Source organism: Ursus maritimus, unplaced genomic scaffold (genome assembly GCF_017311325.1).
Source record: "Ursus maritimus isolate PB19 unplaced genomic scaffold, ASM1731132v1 scaffold_14, whole genome shotgun sequence".
Taxonomy (NCBI): Eukaryota; Metazoa; Chordata; class Mammalia; order Carnivora; family Ursidae; genus Ursus; species Ursus maritimus.
This window is the reverse complement of record NW_024423786.1, coordinates 34,827,280-34,848,748: the sequence shown is the minus strand read 5'-3', so window position 1 is coordinate 34,848,748 and position 21,469 is coordinate 34,827,280. Positions and strand designations below refer to the sequence as shown.

The window sequence follows — 21,469 nt, the reverse complement described above, 5'->3', positions numbered from 1 at the left end:
TTTGGATGAAATTTGGTATTTGCGTGAAAGGCAAGAACTTCTTATAGCTTGTCCTTGAATAATTAAGTGGCAGCCACAGCAGATGCTGGAATGCCCAAGTAACACGTTTCCCCTTGCTTTCTCCCCACCCCGCAGTGTGCCTCTCTGGATGGCAAATGCTCCATCAGCTGTGACGATGAGGTAAGACAACCCCCTGGCCCTTGTTCCTGCCCTGGTCAAGGGGAGGTGACAGAGGGCGCTTTCTCACAGAGGGAGTGCCGCTGTAAATGGAGCCAGGTAGATTGCTCTGGACCAAGCTCCCAAATCCCAAGGACATTTTCTTCCTCTCTTCCTCTCTTCCTCTCTTCCTGTCTTTCTTACTTCCTTCCTTCCTCTCTCCCCCTCCCTCCCTCCTTCCTTTCCCTTCTTTTCCTTCCCTTCCCCTCTTCCCTTCCCCTCATCCCTTCCCTTCTTCCCTTCCCTTCTCTTCCATTCCCTTCTCTCCCCTTCATCTCATCAGCTAGTTTATGAGAGCTGGGAAAATGTGCTTAAAATGTCCCATGGAGGGAAGCCTGGGTGGCTCAACTGATTAGGCATCTGACTCTTGATTTTGGCTCAGGTCATGATCTCAGGGTCCTGGGGCTGAGCTCTGCATCGGGCTCTGCACTCATCAGGGAGCCTGCTTGAGATTCTCTCTTTCCCTCTGCCCTTCCCCTTCCACTTACGTGCTACCCCTCCACCCAAGCTCTCTCTCTTTCTAGAGTAAATAATAGGTAATGTTATTACTTATTAATTAATAAATTAATAAAAAAGTAAATAAATAAAAAGTAAATGTCCCATGGACAGCACTATTGGAATTTTGGCATTTTTATAAGAAATAATACAAATTACTGCCATTTGAAGCTCATATTACAGTTCTCAAAGCTTTTGCTTGTATGTTATCTCTTATCATCCTGGTAACAACCCAATGAAATGGGTAAGAATGACCATCCTGTTTGGCAGAGGGGGAAATGGAAGATGACGGAAATGAAATGACTTGCTTAATTTTATGTAATAAATGAGCTGAAAATCTGAGGAGTTGAAAACTCAGAATTTTTCATTCTAGTGTAGTGTTCTTTCCCACAACTCTTTCCCTCCCTTCCTTTCTTTTTATCTCTCTCCCTCTCCGTCACTCTTTTGGAAAGAGGAATTTGAATCCCACACATGAACAATCGAAGAAAAACACGTACCACTGTCATAAGTCTACCCATCAGATTTATGTTTTCACAGCATCCAGTCTCGTATGCCCTCTGCCCTGAGATTTAGAGCAAGCAGGTGTGTAGTGACCTTTCACAGTGGTTCAGGTAGCCTTTCTTTCTCTGCGTGAGCTAAACCATTAGTCACTATATAAACCAAAACTTATAAATAATCATACTTATATTCCTTCTGGTTACCACAGGGATTCAAGAAATCCTAACCAAATTTAATTTCAACATAGAAATCATTAATTAGAGGGGCACCTGGGTGGCTCAGTTGGTTAAGTGGCCGACTCTTGGTTTTGGCTCAGGTCATGATCTCAGGGTCGAGCCCCACATCTGGCTCCACACTCAGTGGGGAGTCTGGTTGTGATTCTCTCTCTCTCCCCCCACTTGTGTGTGTGTGCGCTCCCTCTCTCTCTCTAAAATAAATAAATAAATCTTTAAAAAAGAAAGCATATATTCAAAAAAGTAGGCAAAAACAGAGAGAAATATAAAAGGGAGTCCAGGATGAAGTTAAAACACACAATGCTCGGTCCCCAGAGATCATAACTGTTGTATGACTCACTATCCAAAGAGTAAAAGCCAATTAGTTTTTTAACAGAAGCCCAATTTTCTCTGACCATCGGATCAAAAATAACTTTTCCCTTAGGAAAGAGCATCCTGTGATATTTAATAATCAATACCCTTTCATTAACTTTGAGAATGCCATTCATAAGACAGTCAAGCACCCTCCAACCTCTCCTCCCCCTCTGAGACATTTATTATCATATCGGAGTGCTCAGCTCAAGACAACAGAGCGCAATGACAGTATTGATTCATCAGTGTCACGAGGCCCTGTGTTATGCCTTTCCTAATCCCAATTTACAGCAAAAGAACTAAGGATAGTTCGTTGGTTAGTTGGGTGACTGTACGGATGGTTGGTTAACTGGTGGGATGGATGATGTTTTGGATAATTGATTGGTTACTAGGTGGTTGGACGGATAGACGGATGAAAAACGGTTAAACAAGTTGATGAGTAAAACCAGAGGCGGTGATTTTCCGATATCCATACTGCCTCTGTGTATCCTCACGTATTAAAGTAAGTGGGAGTGAGTGCCACTTAGAGTTAGAAACATCCAGTATATATTTGTTGTTCAGTGGCTGATTTCACAGGTGATATAACATGGTAGTTAAAGGAGCAGGCTATGGAGTTAGAATAACCAGCTTCAAATTGTGACTCTGGCAGCCTTGTGACCTTGGTCAAGTTTCTGAACCTCTCTGTGGGGTTAGGAATATCCACCTCACAGGGTCATGGTGAGGAATGAATGAGAAAATATATTAAAAAATGCACGGCACAGCTCCTGGCAAATGGTAAGCACTCAGTAAGGGTCAGCTATAAACCAAGAATCTCGGAAGACTCTTTCTTCCTTGAGAGGGGTTCCCCTGAGTCTAAACCTCAGGCAGCAATGGCATCTGCACTCGAGGCATATGTGCAGTCTCTGCAGGGCATAGTGAGCACAAGATACGTGCCTTCCCCCTACTAATGATCTTCTTCAGCAGTTGTTGCGATGAGCCCCCATACAAATGTCACAGAAAGGTTCAGATGCTTGGAAAATTGCACATCGAGTTTGCTCTGATTTCTGAACTTGATCTGATGCTCAAATGTCCTCGTTTTGCACTGCGAAACTATCATCCATTCCCCATTTTGACTCTAAGTTTGGCTTCAGGCAACTGGTCGACATAGCTTAAGAATGGAAATGCCAGTCCTGCCTTCCCACCGAAGCCCCTTCCCACCCTTCCAGCAGACTCCTTCCATGTGTCATTCTCCTTTTGTGACTTTTAATTAAGCCTTTGAGACCATGTCCCTCCTTCTCCCTCAACTGCCCTCAAGTGATCAGGGCCCCATTAAAAACAGCTGTGGGGGCTCATTAAGTTCACATGCTCTGGCTTCTCTGTGCTGAAGACCTGGCCCAACTCCCTCAGACTTATCGGACATGCTTTGTGTTGGACCCATTCCAGCCCCTCTGTCTCCCCCATCCGTGGACTCCCTGGGCGCTGGCTGGAATGCCCTAGGCTGCTGGGTGGAGTCAGTATGGCCAGATGTCTTCCCATCTTGAAGAGTATACATCTTGGGTTGGCCCAGGCAGGGCCTGAGCCATGTGTTTTGGAGGGCCTGGTAGTGGGCCTGACTGAAGACTTTTAAGGAGCTCCACTCCATCCAGGGGAAACGTCGACTTCAGAGACTCACTCATTCCCTCAAAGCATGTTTACTAAGCCCTTATGTGCCTGCTAGCTGGCTGAGCTCTGGGGATTCAGTCGGAGGTAGAGTCAGAAATGGCTCCTTTCCTCCTGAAACTGATTAACTGGGGAGATAAGCAAAGGTGATTATCAACTGTGATAAGTGCTGTGAATTAAACAATTAAACAAACGTGGGGTGGTTGGGGAATGCTTCCCTGAGGAGGTAACTTGGAAGTCAACTGAAGAGGGAGAAGGAGAAGATGACATTGAAGATAGTGCCTGAAGCATGAGAAGAACTTCGCGGGCAGAGAACACCATGTGTAAGGCACTGAGGCGGCCAAGTTCACTGTTATCTATGGACATGTGGTTGGCGTTCAGATGGAAGTGGAGAAGGCAAGTCATGCCCACCTCTCATCTCAGTCTGACTTGGGGCACTATTGTCTCTCACTCTCATTTCCTTCTCCCACTCACCTTTCTAACAGCCACCATCTTCTGATGAAAGCAACCAGAATTTTGCAAGGAGAGCAGAAGATGAGAAAGTTCTCTTCTACGGGGCATTTGGAGGTGCAGTGGAGGGCAGTGAGTGGATCTAAAACTTGATATTCAAATGCGGCTGCCACCCTTGCTTCTTCCAAAGGAATCGAGCTTAACAATCATGACTAGACTCCAAAAGCCCTTTCAGGCATTTCCTCTGGAATCTGAAAGACCTTCTTGAAGGAGAACAGACTGGGGAAGGGCTAAATCCTAGCAACCTGGTGCCTCCATATCTGGAACCACTCAGCCCAGTCAGGGGGGGATTTGAGCCTCAGTGCAACAGCCATTGAGGGCAAAGGCACAGGGGATCCTACCAAGCACTTCTTTCCAAAATAACAGCTTTGCAACAAAGTTTTTTAAAGACAGTGTCTTGATAGGCTAGTTGACCAATGATGAATAGGTACTTCATGTGTTGTGAAGTACGGGTCAGTCTGTTCCACAGTCGAGTATCAGGGCTGGAAGCGTGAGACCTGGAGAAAAGTAGGAAGGAGTGGCATGTGCAGAGACCCAGGCCCCATCCTCAGAAGGAAGAACTAGCCCTCCCCCGCTCCATCTCTGTCTCTCTTTCCCTCACTCCTCACAAATGAAAACAACAGGCAGTATGGTACTTAGCTTCTAAGTGAGTGGTTCCAAATCATTGCTCAGTCTGCACCAATCAAAATAAACAGAAGGCATCCCGCAAAAGAAAAGGCAAAACAGAAAGTAGCAAAGTTCAGCCAACCTTGCCTGCACAACCTCTTGCTATTAACTGCGGAACACCTTCCCTTTCTGAGAAACTCTGATCTGTAGCATTAGGATACTTATAAAGATGGCACATAGTAGGTGATCAATGACCATTGTTTGCTGAGTGGACGTAAGCACAGGTTCTCTGAGGGCTTACCATGCCCTGTGCACCTTAAGTTGTGCTCGGCACTCCGCCCTCCTCCTTCCGTTTAATCTTCCCAACAACCCTTTCAAAGAGACTGAAAACCGAGACAGTGTTTAAAGACTTTGCTCAAGGTCACACTGATAGCGATTGTCAGAGTCTCTGAGATTCTGATGCAGGTATGTCAGCCTGGGGGCTAAAACCCCCTTCCAGGTAACACAAGCTTGGTGCAAGGTTGCTCGCTCCCAAGTGCCCTTCCTCACAGGCTTTCGTTACCATCTGGGACTGCCCAGTTCCCATGGCCCGGCTGTGGGCTCTAACCTCAGGTAACCTACCTGATCCGCTGTTGGGGCAGGAATCAGACTTCTCTGAGACATCTTGACTTATCCAATAGTTGAAGGAAGATTTTCTTTTTTAATCAAGTTCTCTCCACCTCTCTTTTTCTGTCTTTGCCTTTTTTTTCCCCCAAACAACCTCATCCCTACATGTTTTATCAAATGTGCCTGTGAATTAGGCACTTCACAATACCCATCAAAATTTGGAGCTCCTCCAAGCCCCTCTGCCTGTCTGTCCACCCTTGGGACAAGGGGGGAAGTGGACATCTTCCAAGATCCTTGGCTTAATTTGGGGGGGGGGTGGTAGCATTGGAAGGGAACTGAGAAAATATCTCCTCTATTTTCTTTTATTGGGGGCGGGTGGGGTAGAGTATGGAGATGACAATTGAATGTTATTTATTGTAAAGAGACACAGAGAAAACAGTTGGTCAGACTGGAACCTGGCAATTCTGTCCTGACCGTTCCATAAACCAGTACTGTGCTCACCTAACGCCTTGGGCTTACTCACCTCCACTGCCCTCGCCGGTAATCATCTAATCCAAGCGCTTGTTGGCAGGGAGATCTGTTCAGGAAATCATCCTGGTCGCCAAATTTACCTAACAAAACAGTATTGCCTGTAATGAAAACCAAATGACACCTTTCAGATTCAGTGACCCAGGTGTCCATCACTGACACGGCATCCTTGATTTTGACCTTGGTTTTCACAGTGATTTGTAAATCACAACATGGGCAGTGATCTGCTTCTTGCTTAACAGGGTAACCAAGTCTTATAATCAGTGTAAACTTGGAATTCAAAGCAACCCATAAATAAGCATGATATGGCAGTGTGGCATCTTCTCCACTACCAAGCTCCTGTCATGAAATCCTAATTTAAGGGGGAGTCAGGGGAGGGAGAAGTGAATTTTAAAAACTGTTAAATGGAAACATAACCCAAAAAGTAAATGCCAATTGGTGCTCCGTATAGAAGAAACAAATGTTATATTCCTTAGCCCTTAGCCAGGAGACCCTGCCCATTTTTATTAGAGCAAAATCTGAGGCATTTTTGGAAGAAGTGAACGCCTAGTCATATAATCCTCCGGGAGCCTTGGCTGGCCCTTCTGTTCCTCTTCCCATCATTTCTGGTAGGATATAGACTAGTCTGATCCCCACGAGTGCATCATTAGTGTGTGTTTAGACTACAGCCTACCACGGCTCCATGAGATCCTGATGTGTCCGTGTCTTCACCTGTGATTGGAGCTGCTCTCCAGCATCACTCTTACGGGCTTCATGGAATCTTCCCTCTTTTTCAGGATTTTCAGTTGATTTTTAATCTATTTGCCTTGTACCTGCTTCGTATTATCCAGTATTTACAACATTAGATGGAGAGATAGTGACCAAATATATAGGTCTAATAGCAAGAGTATTAATTGGCTAGGCATGTTTGAGTAGGGACTAATTCTATAATTCGGGATGGAGGTGGAATGATGACTTTGATTCTCTAAACGACTGGGAGGACTCAGTCAACATCCAAATGTGGAGGTCGCTTCTGTCCTTGTGTATTTATTGATTAATTGGAGGTTAACCTCCCTTTGCTTCAGTGTCTAAATCTGCAAAACGAAGATCATGACATTCAAATACACAAAGATACGGATTTGTCTAACATGACCCAGTGTAGGCTGAGTTAAAACTCATGGGAATACTAGTGTAATCTAAAACATTGCTGTCCTGTCCAAGAGAACTTTCTGCAGTCATAGAAATGTCCACAAGGATAATCACCAGCCAAGGTAGACCGGAGCACTTGAAATGTGACTAGTGCACCCAAAGAACTAGATTTTTAATTTTACTGAGTTTTAATTCACATAAAATTGAATTTAAATCTGCGTGTAGCTGATGGCTGCCATATTGGACAGCATAGCTCTGTGGGATCGCGTTCATAATGTTGTCTCCTAAAAATGGGGAAAGTTTGTCAAGACTCCCACCCAGGAGGACCCAAGTAGTGTCCATACAGTGAAGAGCTTCTTCAAATAGAGAGAGTGGAACCAGGTTACCCAAGTCATTCACACCTCCTCTGGATAAACGAGAAAAACCCTATTATTCACCAAAGCAGCCAACTCTTTTATAAAAAGTGACAGTGGGGCTTTTAATTTTCTGCTGATTCTTCACCACGACCTAGTAATAAAGGATGAATCTTTTGGACCAACTCATTGCTGGACTTTTGTGCCTGCCTAAGACCAGCTCTCAGGATAGGTAGCAAGCAGCCCTGTGGTGGCCCAGAGGTAGGGGGAATTTAGCTCAGGGTAAAGATATGTTACAAATTAAATGTTGCAGTCGGTATGTAAAGCTGCAATAAATAGAAACTGAGTTACATCAAGGATGGAATTAAACCTTAAATTTAAACTCCACAGCACTGTAATTAAAACTTAGCCTGTAGCAAATCATTCACTTGAGATTAAAGTAGTGTGGGGAAGCAGAGGTTTGGGTTTACCTGCTCTCTACAATTTATAAGTCTGAGCTACCAAAAGCTAACAGCCCTGCCCCCAAATCCAGCTCCCAATTAAAAACACAGTTTGAAAATCTTTAGGAGACCTGAGGGGCCCCTTTAACAGAAGTCTGCCCCTTCCCCCCTGCCTAAGTCTATGAACAAATTAAAAAATATTACCTGGTCCCCTGATGGTCTTCTGAGCTGACACAGTGTTTTCATTAATACATCATTAGGGTAATGACATTGTGCTGGTGTTTTGCTTTCAAAACAGCCTGTACGTCAACCACTACGAATACAGGCTCAGGGCCTGTGAACACTTTGTTTCTGGGAAATAGTCTTCAGGTCACAGAAAGGGAAAAACAAAACAAAACAAAACAAAAAAAACAAGGAAGACTGACTGTAATTAATGTTTTAATGTGTGTTCTCTTTGTCCTAATCTGGGATGTTCAAGGTTTGCTCAGTGTTTTATTTTTGTTTGTTAGTTTGGCAAAGTAAACACTGGGCTTAGCTTAGCCATGGCCTTAACTCCTAGAACCAGCAAGCATTTCCAATTCCCCAGAAACAACCTCAAATAGGTTTCTCTCAGGTTGGAAGTACGTCATTTTGCGTAAAAGCAGTCTGAGGATCCAAAGTTGAAACGGTGGCTTTTTTTTTTTTTTCTAGACTGTGAACTGTTACCTCATAGACAATAATGGGTTTATTCTGGTGTCTGAAGACTACACACAGGTGAGTGAGAAATTTCTACGCACTCTGAGGAGGGAGCTCATGATGTGCTTGGGTGAGGGGGAGCAAAGGGTGGTGTTAAAACTTGGCATCTATACGTAAGAGGTAATAGCAGGAGATTATAAAACCTTATTTCTATCCCTCTAAAAATGTGACAGCCCACTTCTCAGCAGGCCCCAAAGAGTTTTTACCTCCCAGCTGGGGGGCTAGGGGCAGAGCCCAGGATCTGCTTTCTCACTCATAAAATGTCCAGTTTATAGAACTCTTTGCCTCAAGGGTGGAGGTGCCTTAAAGAGTGTGGGCAATTTTAAGGAGGCTTCCTTCTTTTGATATTTAGATATTTTTCCATATATGAATATGATATATATGAGTATATATGTATATATGGCACACACGTATATTTTTATGTATATATACACACAGACATAAACACACACACATATTCCAACATAATTATCCTTTATGGCTTCTTTCTGGTTTTTGCTTTTTAAAAATCAGTTATCTGAGTTCAGGGCTTAATTTGGGCTCTCAACACTGAGGGACAAGGATCCAGAAACAGGCAAAGAATGTTCTTCAGTTGATTGATCTGTGTGCAGTAGGGGGCAGGAGGGAAAGAGAGGGCAAGAAACCAAGCCATGGGGCCAAGCACGGAAATCTCCACTGCGTTTGGACATCAAAGTAAGAGTTCAAACCAATAGTATTGTCCTAGAGAAAACAGGTTTCTCCTTTAAAACTTTGTGCGTAGAAAACCTTGTCTGCAATTAGAAATTAAATTAGCATATTCTTTGAATATGCTAAATACAGGCGTGTTTAGCAGTGTGACATGATAAAGTAATGCTAGAGAAGGAGGCACGTGGTCTCTGGTACTTGTTCTCTTCCTTCCCTGATTTGGGGGTGGCGGGCATATCACGTGACCTGCCTGAGCCTCCTGGCGGGCTCTGTACAGGAGGATGGTTGAGGACCATTTTATAAAGAAGTCCCATTTAACTCATTTGAAATTCTTTAGCAGTCAACAGTACAATAGGCCTATTAATGCCAAATAAATTAGTTAATTGTCCTTAAGTCCCAAAGGAGTCTGAGCTGAATGCCTTCTTAATTGATCAAGGGGCTGGCTCCAGGTCACATGTGGAATCATGCTTCAGTTTTCCTTCTTATCCATGAAAAGCTTGTGGGGTTCTTAAATGCACCTGTGATGGGTGAAAAACATACAGGGTCAGGAACCAAATTTGCCCACACCCTGTCTCCTCAGATGCCCACTGTCCCTGCACGTGGGACACTTGGTAAAGATTAGATAGGAGGGAGCCCATGAAGCAAGGCCAGTGTCTGAGAGAGCAGGAGAGCCCCGAGGCCCATGGTAATGTATCCGTTTGGCTGGGAGAAGATACCCCCAGACCTTCAAGAGTCAATGGAGCGGGAACCCAAATTAACCACCTGTGAGGAAGAACCCTGTCCTCCTGCCGTGATGGTGGAGGGCTGAGATAGGAATCTGGTCCCACGCTGGATACCTCCCCATGGTCAGTCCTCGGCTAGCCAACAGCGTCAAGTGCTCGGCCCCAGACGGGCGTGCACACGGGCTCTGCTCCGGGCTGTATCTCTCCAGGGCGCAGACCCGCAGCGTGGCCCAGGGAGCCCGCCGGCCAGCTCTGCCCCAGCTTGTTTGAGGTTGTCTGGTTTCCTGCACCCCAATTAGGATAATTCTTCTTCATCTAACGACCGGTTCCATTGACTCTGGCATGGTTACACACAGAATATACAACCGTCCTAGCTCTTAGCAGCGGCACACGCCCACAGGGTTTGTGAAAGATTCCCATTGCCCCCGGAATGAAACAGGCAATCCCCCATGTTCAGTCAGTGGCATGTCATTTCCTTCTTCCTCCTCTCTTTCTTGACTTTTTGGCCAAGTCTTTATATGCCTTTCTGCCTGAAAATTCCCAAGAGTGTGGTTGAGGTTACTCAGTGGGCCTTTGAATCGGGATTTAGCTAATACGAAGCCTACAGAATTTAGTAATTCAGGCTCTTAGAATAATGCCCTTGACCCACCCATACGTCGGCTATAAATCCTTAGAGCACCCACAGCGGACATGGGGGCTCTCTCCTGGTCTACACTGGCTCAGTCCGGGGTGTTGGGAGAGGAAGGCCGTTGCCCCAAGCTGTGTTCTGCTGCAAGGCACACACCCTTGAGACCCTGATGCCAGTGGTTCCAAGAGACTGGAGGGATTGACGAGGATGTTCATCCTTCATCCCACCCTTCAGAGTCTGCAAATCTCAGCCAGCACCAAGACCTAGTCGAGGCCAAAACACCAGCTCGGTGGTGGGGAAGGGGCTGCTCGACCCCAAATGCCCTGAAGACAGCCCCACGGTAGAGGTGAGCCGTGAGAAGTCTCTCTTCAAGGGGCCGGGCTCTGGACTGCCTTATTACATAGTAACTGCCCAGGGACAAAATTGCGAGGGATCCTCAGAAAGTGATTGTGAGAAAGGACCTCTTTTCAACAGCAGGAAATTTATAGGGCCGATGAAGAGGACTGCTGTATTTCCCTAAACAGGTCATCCAGGAATTATAAACAATCCTTTTTATGACTGCTTAGGAAGCCCTTTCTCAGCCCGATCCTGTCTATGAAGTAGTGTTTTAATCACAGGGGACTGAGTGCAGATTAATGCTTGCTCCATCCGAGCGTGCGCGTGTGTGTGTGTGTCTGTGATGTGCATGTCTGTGCACACGTATGCACGGGGTGCTTCAATTCCAGCGCCCGGCTTGTGTTATGCAATGCCACCCCCCTCTGCCCCTACCATGTACTGTGGAACATTCCCATCTGCTTCCTAGTCTGCTCTGTAATCCCGTAACTTCTCCTGACTATTAAGACATTTTCCACTTTTCATGTAACCTGAACACCTGCCTTTTGCTTCTGTGGGTTCCAGAACACAGACCGCATCCGCTTCTGATTCTTCTCTGGCCTTTGAGCGCATTGTTGGTCTATACTTCCTCCTGGGTTCTTCTTTTCTTCCCCGCAGACTGGAGACTTTTTTGGTGAGGTCGAGGGAGCTGTGATGAACAAACTGTTAACAATGGGCTCCTTTAAAAGGTAAGGATTTTATGGTCCCCCGCGCCCCCTGCAAAAGTTTGCCTAAATAAAATAAAACAAACCAAGGTCAAATAAAGCAAGCCCAGACTTGACCCCGTGGCTGGTTTGTACTTGCGTTCATGCTCCAGAAGATCTCGCTGAAATTCGATGCCTCTTGCACGAGTGTTAAGAGCTGCAGAAACTCAGCTCACAATGAGTTTCCTGTTCACCCAGCATAGGGTTTATTGGAGGCCAATATTGAAGTCAGAGCCTGCAGAGGGACGCAATTAGAGCAGTCTTGAGCAAGTGCTTGCAAAGAAGTAGGAAACATTTTCCCCCTGGTTAGAAAAGGAAGAGTGTATTTTGTCTCACATTGGCAAACGGGGGAAGTTTGTTAGAAATCTGGAAATCGGGGATGAAAAGTGACATTTAGAGACCTGTCGAAATAATTTTAGAAAATCAAGTGAAAGTTCTCAAAACCTGCTCCCAGATGGAGGGAAGTTTTCATCTGCTGCTAGAAGAAAACCCACATGGTGCCAAAGCCCACTGGAGGCAGGCACTCCTCACCTGGGCCATGAAAGCCATCACTGACCCTAAGGGAAGCTAATGTCTGACGGCTTGTGCGTGTCCCCACGTCTCTCCTGGGCAGGCCAGCCGTGCTCTTGGGGACAGCAAAGCCTATGGGAAAAGACATCCCCCCACAAGATCAGGATGTCAGTATTGTCCCCCAGGGGGCAACATGTCTCCCTTCTCTTGGCCTCCCAGGAAATGGCAGCCTTTGAAGCGGTGCTTCCGTGGGCATATCTGATGCCCTTGAGTCCATCACAGCAGGCACGATGGGGATGGACCTGGGCTCGTCCGTGAGAGCCACGGCTGCGGGCCCCTGGTGATTACTCCCTGCAGCTGAATGGCCAGGAAGTGTTAGCTCAGGAAATCGGACTTTTAAGCCAGTCAACAAGACCCACTGAGCTCTGTGCTGAAAGCAGGGAATTCAAAAATGATGACCCAATTTTTGAGATGCCATAGCTTGTTTGTGCCAGAAGGAGGGAAAAAAGCAATGATATAAAAAACTTGGCATCTGTCCAGCACCGCTGCAATCTGACACACTCGCCTGCCCCCAGCCCGCCCGCAGCAGTGTGTTCAGTTCCCTTTCTAAAATTCAAGTGCAGTTGTTTTTTGTTTTTTGGTTGTTGTTTTTTTTTTTTTTTTTCGTTTTTTTGCCAGGAGTCATTATACACGTGCTTGAAAACTCAGCTCAGAGCTGGGCTTGGGTTGCTATGGAGTTTTCCATAACTTCTTCAAGCTTCCCAGGGCCGCTTCTGGATTGCCTGCCATCCGGGGCGCCCCCGGCTGTTTCTGTCTTTACGTGGATGTGTGCCTTTTTATTGTGTTCGCTTGTTTTCGACTCGGTGGTGGGGGGAGACAAAAGACGAGAAGAATCACACACGTGTTTCTCCTCCGAAAGCATATTTTTCAACTTCTTTAACAAAATCTTTTTTTTTTCTTTTCCCCTTTGGATATTCATTTCAAACAGCTTGGAGGGAGAAGGAAGAAGGTTGTAGTGGGATTTTAAATTCCCAGTCTTCTCCTTGATGTGAGGGAAGTGTGGTTGGCATGAATCTAGAACTTTCTTTTACTATGAGAGTAGCTCACATATTTGAGAAAAGGGAAGGACTGGGGACTTTACTCAAGTGTAATAGCGTCTGTGGTCATCGGGGGAATTGGCTGACAGCGCTCATGGGCCTCTTCGAAGGGGCCCTCACCGGGGCCACGAGAGCAATGAGAGTTTACGTTTTGGAGTCAGATGGATCCGATTCAAATCCAGGCTCTGACATTTACTAGCTGCGTGCCTTAGAATGAGTCAAGTGAGCTCTCCAAGCTTCGGTCTCCTTACGTGGGAAATGAAGGTGATAATTACATTATTTCTTCCACAGGCTGCCGTCAGAGTTAATGAGATAATAATGGGCAGCGCCTGGCATATATTAAGGCCTTAATAATTGCTATGGCTGATGCTGAGATTTGTTTTGTGGATCTTTGCTCGGGCTTGGCTTTGCTGTCTGCTCAGCACCAGGTAGTGTTCCTTTTGCATTCCCACCCCTCACAGCAGGCTTCCCACGACGAACGTCTGGCCAAGCGGCCTCTGGTGTTGGGGACTGCGGGGCATCCTCAGAGCGCAAGGGTGACAGTCCTTTCATTCCAAAAAGACCTGTATTTCAGAAGCACTGAAAAGATGTAGCCCAAAGCACCTGGTGGTGCTCTGGAACAGAAGTCACCCCCAGGACACAGGATGCCTAGAAGCCCAGTTGCTTTGGGGACGTGGTTGAGCCCAGGTAAAGCTCAGGATCGGTTCCCGGCACTGACCTCTCATCGTCTCTCCTCTCTGTCTTGGATAGTGCTGGGATGGCACAAGGCTTCTTGATTTTATCTGCTTATATCCAGTCTTTAAAAAATGAGTTTCGTAGATAAGAACCCTACAAAACATCTTCTTCTCCAGAAAGAGCTCACGCCGTCTCCTTTGTCTCCCTTTCTCCCTCTGCCATGGTCCAGATTTGCTGCCTGTCTTTCTAAAGCAAGATGATGCTGGTTTACATGGCAGTGGACTCTTTCCTTGATTGTCTGGTCACTTACCTGGTGACCTGATGGTTGTTTTACTTAGCAAGGGAGGGAGGGAAAGAATATCCACTTCTGGGTCTACAGTGCCCTGGGGTAGAAAGGGAAGCCATAGATTTCTGCAAACTGCCAACTCGAGGGAGCTTTGAGAAAGTTCTGCAGCAGTGTGTGCGAACAATCTAAGAGGTCTCTCTTGGTCACTTTAGCTCAGTCCTTGACTTGACTCTGTTTACCCCACTTACGTGTGATATTAGTATCCAGGGGCCAAATAATATACCCATAAGTTTGGTAGTGTGAAAGTCATGATCGCAATGCCTACCTTCCCTGAACCCCTATCCCACACCAGACCTGGGCTGCACCGGGCACATCTTACCTCTTGCAGTCCTTTTCAAGAACTGTGTGGGACCGGTATAAACAGGACCCACTGCATAATTTGCAGGCCCCAGTGTAAACTGAAAATCTGGGGTCCCTTGTTCAAAACACTTTAAAAATTTCAAGGCAGTGACAGCAGAGCATTCGACCAGGCGTGGGGCCCTTGTATGTACAAGGTTCTGTGCAATTACACAGGTTGCATGCCCAAGACACTGGCCCTGGGTGTAAATATACCCATTTGATAGATGGAAATAATGAGGCTTGGAAAGGTTAAGAACTTGCCCTAAGTCTCTGTGTAAGAGAGCTGGATTCAAACATCCCACAGTCTAAGCGCCGAGAGAATGTCTAGCTTCTGCTCTTAACCTGGTTCTGTGTACGATAGCCTGTGTTGTGCATGGAACTTCTTTCAGTTCCGTTTGAGAAGGGAAAGGTAGCTGAGGAAGATGTTGGCTCAGCAGTGTCTTATCTGGGCAAGCAGAACTTTCAGGATGGGAGGCCAGCCTCGTGATTGCATCGCCCAGATTTCTTTCAGCAGAAGTTGCTATCTCTTTAAACCAAGCCGTGTTCCCAGGCTTCCTGTAATTTCTCATGAGATACCATGCGCCCGGTCAGCTTTTTGTGTTTCAAACAGAGAACTCCAAAGTACTTCTTCATTCTTATCACAGAGTAAGTGGAATCCCTGGGCAGTGACTCATTTAGGGTTTTTCAATTTAGCTATTTTTCTTTTTCACTCATATTCACATCCAGTAAGAGCCTTGCTTTCATATTTCTCAAAATTCACACTCCACGGGTTCTCTCTGCTGTCATTGGCAGTGACATCACCCCTCTTATGATTACTAAGAGAACATCTAGTTTCAAAATATTTTTCTTAAAACTCTTGTAAGAATAATTTCTCAGAGTTCGTTTATCTCCCCCCTTCTTGTCCCCAGTGATTCCAATTCAATGTCAAATATCCAGGAAAAGTGAAAATCTATGTATGTATGGTTTATATATAAAGTGAAAAACAAATATGTGTTTGTGTGTGTGTGTGTGTGTGTGTGTAGCCAGTCACAGGAGAATAGCCACGGTTCCTGAGAGGGCCTCCTTAATACACTGGGCTTAAGCTAAGCGGACTCCAGGTTGAGCACCAGAGTCGTACTGTGTGGCCTCGCCCAGACTCCCCGTCTCTCCCAGCCTCATTTTCTTCCTCACCCAAATACGGACCTCGGGATTTTGTGAGAATTAGCTAAACCAAAGTAGGGGACACTGCTCTGCAAATTGCAGGAGGTGAGATTAGCTCTTGGATAAGAGCTCCCAATGTCTGAGATCTTTTTATTTTTTCTTTTCATTTTCTTCTTCTTTTTATTTTAATCACAAAGGCCCCCAAAAGGTGATAACTTTGCAACAGTTACCTCCAGGGCACAGTCTTGGGGGGGGGGGTGGGCCTGTGGGCCTGGACTCAACCGGCATCCCTGGAAAGCTTTTTAAAACACGCCTGTGCTGAGCTACTCCCCAAGAGATACATGTGAAATCCGGCTCTGGACGGAGAGGCCTTTCCGTTTGATGAAAGCAGCCACGTGCTTCTCATGCGCCGTCAGGGTCAAGAAACATGAAGTCAAGAGCGCCAGGGTACGGGTCTAGATGCTGTCCCCTTCAGAGTTGCCTGACATCAGGCAACTTTAACTCACTAAATGTCAGTTTTCTCAGCACCAAAATAGAACTGAAAGAATTATCCACATGCCCGCTGGTGGGAGTTAAATGGAATAATGCGTGCTTTTACCAAACGTCCTGGTGGGTTCTGCCAAAAGTCTTCCCTTATTCTTTGTGGCTCTGATTAAGCTTGAGGAAGCAAAGACCAAGCGGGCACACCTGGGTTTTGGCTTGCAGGGAAGCGGACTGCTTGCTAATAATCTGTTTTTGCTGTGGGAGCTACCGATAGCTCCCCTCTGTCTGGGCTGTGTGCTTTTTGCTTTATTCGGTTTTGTTTGTTTTCTGCGCTTGGTGCCACATGCCTGAGCTCTCACCCCTTCACGACCATATTTTCCCTATGGGGCCTGGTGAATGTCTTCCGCACCTCACCCCACACTTTCATTAACATAGTTGACTTGTGTGGAATTCCCTGCGGTGGCTCCTTCTGCCCTTGAAATTGCCTTTCTAGAAGAGTGACACATTAGGCAGAATTCAGGGCTTGGGCTGTTCCTTCTGTCTCTACACAGGCTCTATCTAGGCGCCCTGGCCGGAGACTGGAGCTCTCCCTGTCCTTGGCCATCCCGTTACATTTCAGCCAATGCCCGGGCCTTGGAGTCTCCAGAGTGTTAAAGGAGACGTCTGTTATGTTTGGATGGCTGCTCTCTCATTCCGACCGCTCCCCCAATGTCTAATACTCAACACTCATGTAATGAATGCAATGGCTTCTCGGCTTCCTGTTGACCCGACCGTTTCCACAGAAGTACGCTAGCTTTGTCAGAGGTGGTATTGAAAGGAACAAGAAGACAGATTGGCTTGAACAAGTGTGTTTCTGAGCCAAACTTTCTGGAATGCAGAGACATGAAGATTCCAGTGCACTGCTCTCTAAAATCCTGAAGCTCCCGCATCCCCGATGACAACAGTGAGAATCACTGCCCTCCTCTTCCTCGTAATAGCAGCATGCCTCATTTATTAAATACTAAATACAGGCCCGGCATCATTGCAAGTAGCTTACCTGTATAACCTTCATGAATCCGCATAACAACTCCGTGGCTTAACTACCACCATTATTTCCATTTGACAGAGGAGGACCTGGACATGGAGGCTTTAAGCATCTGAGAGCCTTGTCCAAGTTCACCCACAGTGGTGAGTGGGGGAGATGGAATCTGCACTGATGTCTCTCAGATTCTAGATTGCAGACCATATTTATCCAATCCCCACCCATCTTCTCCCCTAGTCGGAGTAGACTGAAGTATTTCTTGCAGAGATATTGTTCACACTTATGCTTATTTGGCTTCAGGAGATAGTGAAAGTTTCTCAAACTTTGAGTCCAATATATCAGTTAGTAGTTTTACTAGAAATAATAGGAAATTCCAGAATAACAAGGGGCTAAAGAACATAGGAGTCTTTTTCTCTTTTATGTGAAGGAAGTCTAAAAATACAAATTTGTTGTCATCATAGACCCATGACCACATCTTTTTTTTCTCTACCTTCCTCTGTTAGCATTTAAACTCAAGGTTACTTCATGGTCCAACATAGCTGCTTAGTTCCAGCCCTCACATCTGCAGTCTAGGCTAGCAGAAGGAGGATCCAGGGAGGTTCAAAAGTCCAAGTAAAATTTCTTGATTGAAATGTATTTTAATGAGTAATTTTATTTATTTATTGAAGTAAAATAAGGTTTATTTATTCAAGTATTTAGTCCCACACAATACTTCCACTTCATCACACAGCCTCACCTAGCTACAAAGGAACCTGGGAAATGTGCATATCAAAAAGTCAGGGTTCTGCTTGGCAGAAGAGGAAAATGGACTTGGGGAGACTATGAGAGTGTCTGCCACATCCACCATGTCTGTTTACTTCAGTCCACACACGTCCTCTAAGAACTGAATCTGGTTTGCCGTGATATTCACTCGGAAGACCTTCCAGAGGTGAGGCTGTGTTCACAACTCCTGGCTCCCCCCACGCTCCATATGCCCGGCGCAGTCCTGAACACAAATGGTCATACTCACCAACTAACCTGTCTGGCCATGATGCTGGACCCCAAGCAACTCAAGCAGGAACACTCAGTAACACCTGTGGGGGTGACCAGTAGCAATAACGGCACCAACAAACACCAACATCCCTAGGTACTGATACGCTGAGCCTCAGTTACATGCCCTGCACCGTGCTGAGCACAGCACAGGCATCGTCGCGGTGCAGTGCTGTGAAATGTAGACATGAACTTGGCAGAGCCCAAGGAAGCTCCCCCTGCATCCGGATTTCTTGCCTCAAATGGGTTTTGCATGAACTCATTCCCCAAGCAGAATCCTGCTGTTTCCTTCTATTTCTCACTCAAACAAAGAGGCAAAAGAAATTTACTCTTTCCTCTGTGGCATTAATCAAGATTCCATTTTCCCCTTCAGCGGAGCTAATTTTCGAGGAAGGTACAGGTGAACGGACAAACAAGCTACCAGCTAGGTGCCCTTACCCCCGTGCACGCATATTATCCTTTGCCTCGGGATTGAAGCACCCAGTCCACTTAGAGCTGTAATAACCTTGGAGCAGTGATTTCGCCTTCTGAGCCTGTGTCTTTTCCTATAACTTGTAACCGTGCCCCAGGCACAAGAGCTAATGCCTCCGCGCTGGCAGAAAGTAATTGATTATTTCTTAGTGTTACTGCTTTTGTCGCCGGGCTGAGATGCTGACGTGACCACTCTTTGAAACTTGGCTTTGTTTTATATTAGCAGCACCTGCTGATGAAAAGAATTCGGTGCTTCTTCTATAGGATGAGGGAGGCTTTTTCCCATGGCTCGCTCCTCAGGGTTCTACACTGGACCCCGGTGGCCCCAGTGCCCTGTGTGCTGGGCTCCTGGCCGGGGCGGCCACATGGCGCTTCTTCTCTGCTAATGATGGGTGCCCATTCACCGGATTTGTGCCAGGGATTTCCAGTCAGGGACTCAAAGGCGGCAGGGCCAGGGTCATGTAAATTCACCATCCCTGCTGTGTTCCATGTGCTGGGCTGACCTTGAAGAGTGGTGCAGTCTCTGTAAGAAGTTGCTCTGGGATGACATGGCCTCCAATGTGAAAAGGAGAGACGGGTACAGCACCTTTTGGATTTTCTGTTAACACTCAGATCAACAGATTGAGCTTTCCCCTCTCTTGGTTTTCTGAGATGTAAAATGACAGTGGCTTTGTTAAGAATTTTCTGTGTTCCCGCGCCCTGTCCTATCCCTTACGAGTTGTAAGCTGCCCCTGGAGAACACAGTTGATAGCTCAACAAAGAATACATATTTTTACATGCTGCCCTAGTGACTCCCTTGACTTCTTATACTTGTAGGTTCAAAAACACTTAAATATGTCCTGTGGTGAGTTTCTATGTCAGATGCCTCCCTGTCCTGTTTTCAGGACTGTCTTTGCAAACATTAAGCTCTTTCAAGATTGGTTTTTAGGCAAATTGTTTAGCCAGAGCTCATTCAGTGAGTCATTGCAGGTAAAAGACCTGGCCTCGTGGGCACACAGTAGGTGTTTAATAAATGCTGGGCCCTGCAATTTCTCACAAGTCAAAATTAGCTGAGCTTATGCCTTTGAAATGGAATCTTTTTTTTTTTTAAGGTTTTTATTTATTTATTTGACAGAGATAGAGACAGCCAGCGAGAGAGGGAACACAAGCAGGGGGAGTGGGAGAGGAAGAAGCAGGCTCATAGCGGAGGAGCCTCATGTGGGGCTCGATCCCATAATGCCAGGATCACGCCCTGAGCCGAAGGCAGACGCTTAACCCCTGTGCCACCCAGGCGCCCTTGAAATGGAATCTTCTAATTCTTAGAAGAAATATGTTTCTTGGTGGTGATTTTTGTCTCGTTGGAAAAGAGCAGAATCAGCAAAAGGGCTTTCAGCAAGTCCCAGTGTCACGGGCCTGTCACCCACGGGGCACACGGGGCTGTCTAGGTTTTCTCCGAAGCACTTTGTGTTTCTTTTTCAGACACCCTATCTGGCTTCCGTCAGAGTTTCAAAGAGACCCATCTGGGGAGCATGGAGATGCTAATGATAAGGTCTCTGCTGTAGCCCGCGGCTGAAGTGGCCTGGTGGGGATGTCGTGGGGATTAAGGCATGTTATCCGCAATAAGAATGAACTCCCGCGGCTGACTGCGGCCGCACAGCGCCCAGCTTGGGCTGGGCATGCGGCTGGGGGCTTATTTTAGAGCCGAATGAAAGCAGGCAATTATCATGTTCTTTGACTATAATCAGCCAAACAGGATACAGGTAGCCACAAAATGGAGTTATTTAAAACAGTAACAAAATCACTTCAAAAAGGGTAATAATCTGGAAGTCTCTCTTTCTGCAACATCTAGTTAAAGCTGTCTAAGTGTGGAGAAGACAGGGAAGGCTTGCTTGTTCTGGAACCTCCTCCATGGCAATCCGATCAGGAAAGCTTCCTCGGGAAATGAAAGGCAGGATCCCTGGCCTGGAGGCTGCCCCCCAGCCTTTGAGTTTGGCTTCACCCTATAAACTAGAGCCTTTGAAAATGATCCCGGGAGAATCCTGAGCTTCCTGGGGGGATGGCTATCGAGGGGCTCTTGTTGGCCTCGCCAGCTGGTGGCTCCTGGCCCACTGACCACAGACCTGAAAGCTGATTCTGGACTTTGGCTAGGAGACCTCGTCTTAGGCAGCATTTTCTGTGACATTCCAATGAGACTGGGAGAGTGCACTGGGTGGAATTCTGAACATTTCCCAGAAGCTTTCAGAGACTGCTCCTGAGAAGAAGGCAGAGTGAGGGGGACTCAGCTTGGCCCCCGTCGAATTCTGCCTCTGCCATTTGTTAGTGGTGTGAATCTGGCTACACTACTGAGACTTGGTTTGGCCCTCTGTGAAATGGGGATGATTAGAATCTATCTTGTTGGGATATGCTTCCAAGAGTACCTTGCTCAAGGTTGCTAAATAGAGCTCAGTAGACATGAGCTGTTGTTATCACGGTCCTCAGCTATGAAGCCCACGGACAGAAGTCATCATCTCTCGATAACCCTGGTGCGAGTCCTGAAGGTGTCTTGTACCGCAGTAACAGGTGTGAATTTTACGCTGCATTATATGTGCCAATGAGCTAAGAAAATCAGGAGGCCTGTCCATCCTCCAGCCAGCTGGGTAAAGCCTGAGTCAATTCCCATTGCGTTAAACACCATCCCCGTTAATTAATAATGGCAATGAAAACCAGACTAATGAATCATAACGGCCGCTACAGCCCTGCCTTCTGTTGAATGCTTCCTCCGTACCGGATCGTGTGCGAAATGCAATACGTATATAACCTCAGGTAATCCCACAACCTTCCCGATAAGGTAGCCATTTTTCTTACCTTTTCACAGAGGAAACTGAGGCACCCAAAGAGTAAACCAAAACAAAGCAAAACAAACAAACAAAACCACCGTAATAGGTGGACGAGT

General features: G+C 46.4%; 1 protein-coding gene across 1 annotated transcript in view; it reads left to right on the top strand.

Annotated features, from left to right (window-relative positions):
* CACNA2D3 (calcium voltage-gated channel auxiliary subunit alpha2delta 3) overlaps positions 1 to 21,469 on the top strand; it is an 834,639-nt gene that overhangs the window by 747,989 nt on the left and 65,181 nt on the right. The window contains exons 30-31 of the mRNA XM_040628675.1: positions 8,293 to 8,355; positions 11,362 to 11,432. Of these exons, the coding sequence (XP_040484609.1) occupies positions 8,293 to 8,355; positions 11,362 to 11,432 (134 nt within the window). The remainder of the gene's footprint in view (positions 1 to 8,292; positions 8,356 to 11,361; positions 11,433 to 21,469) is intronic.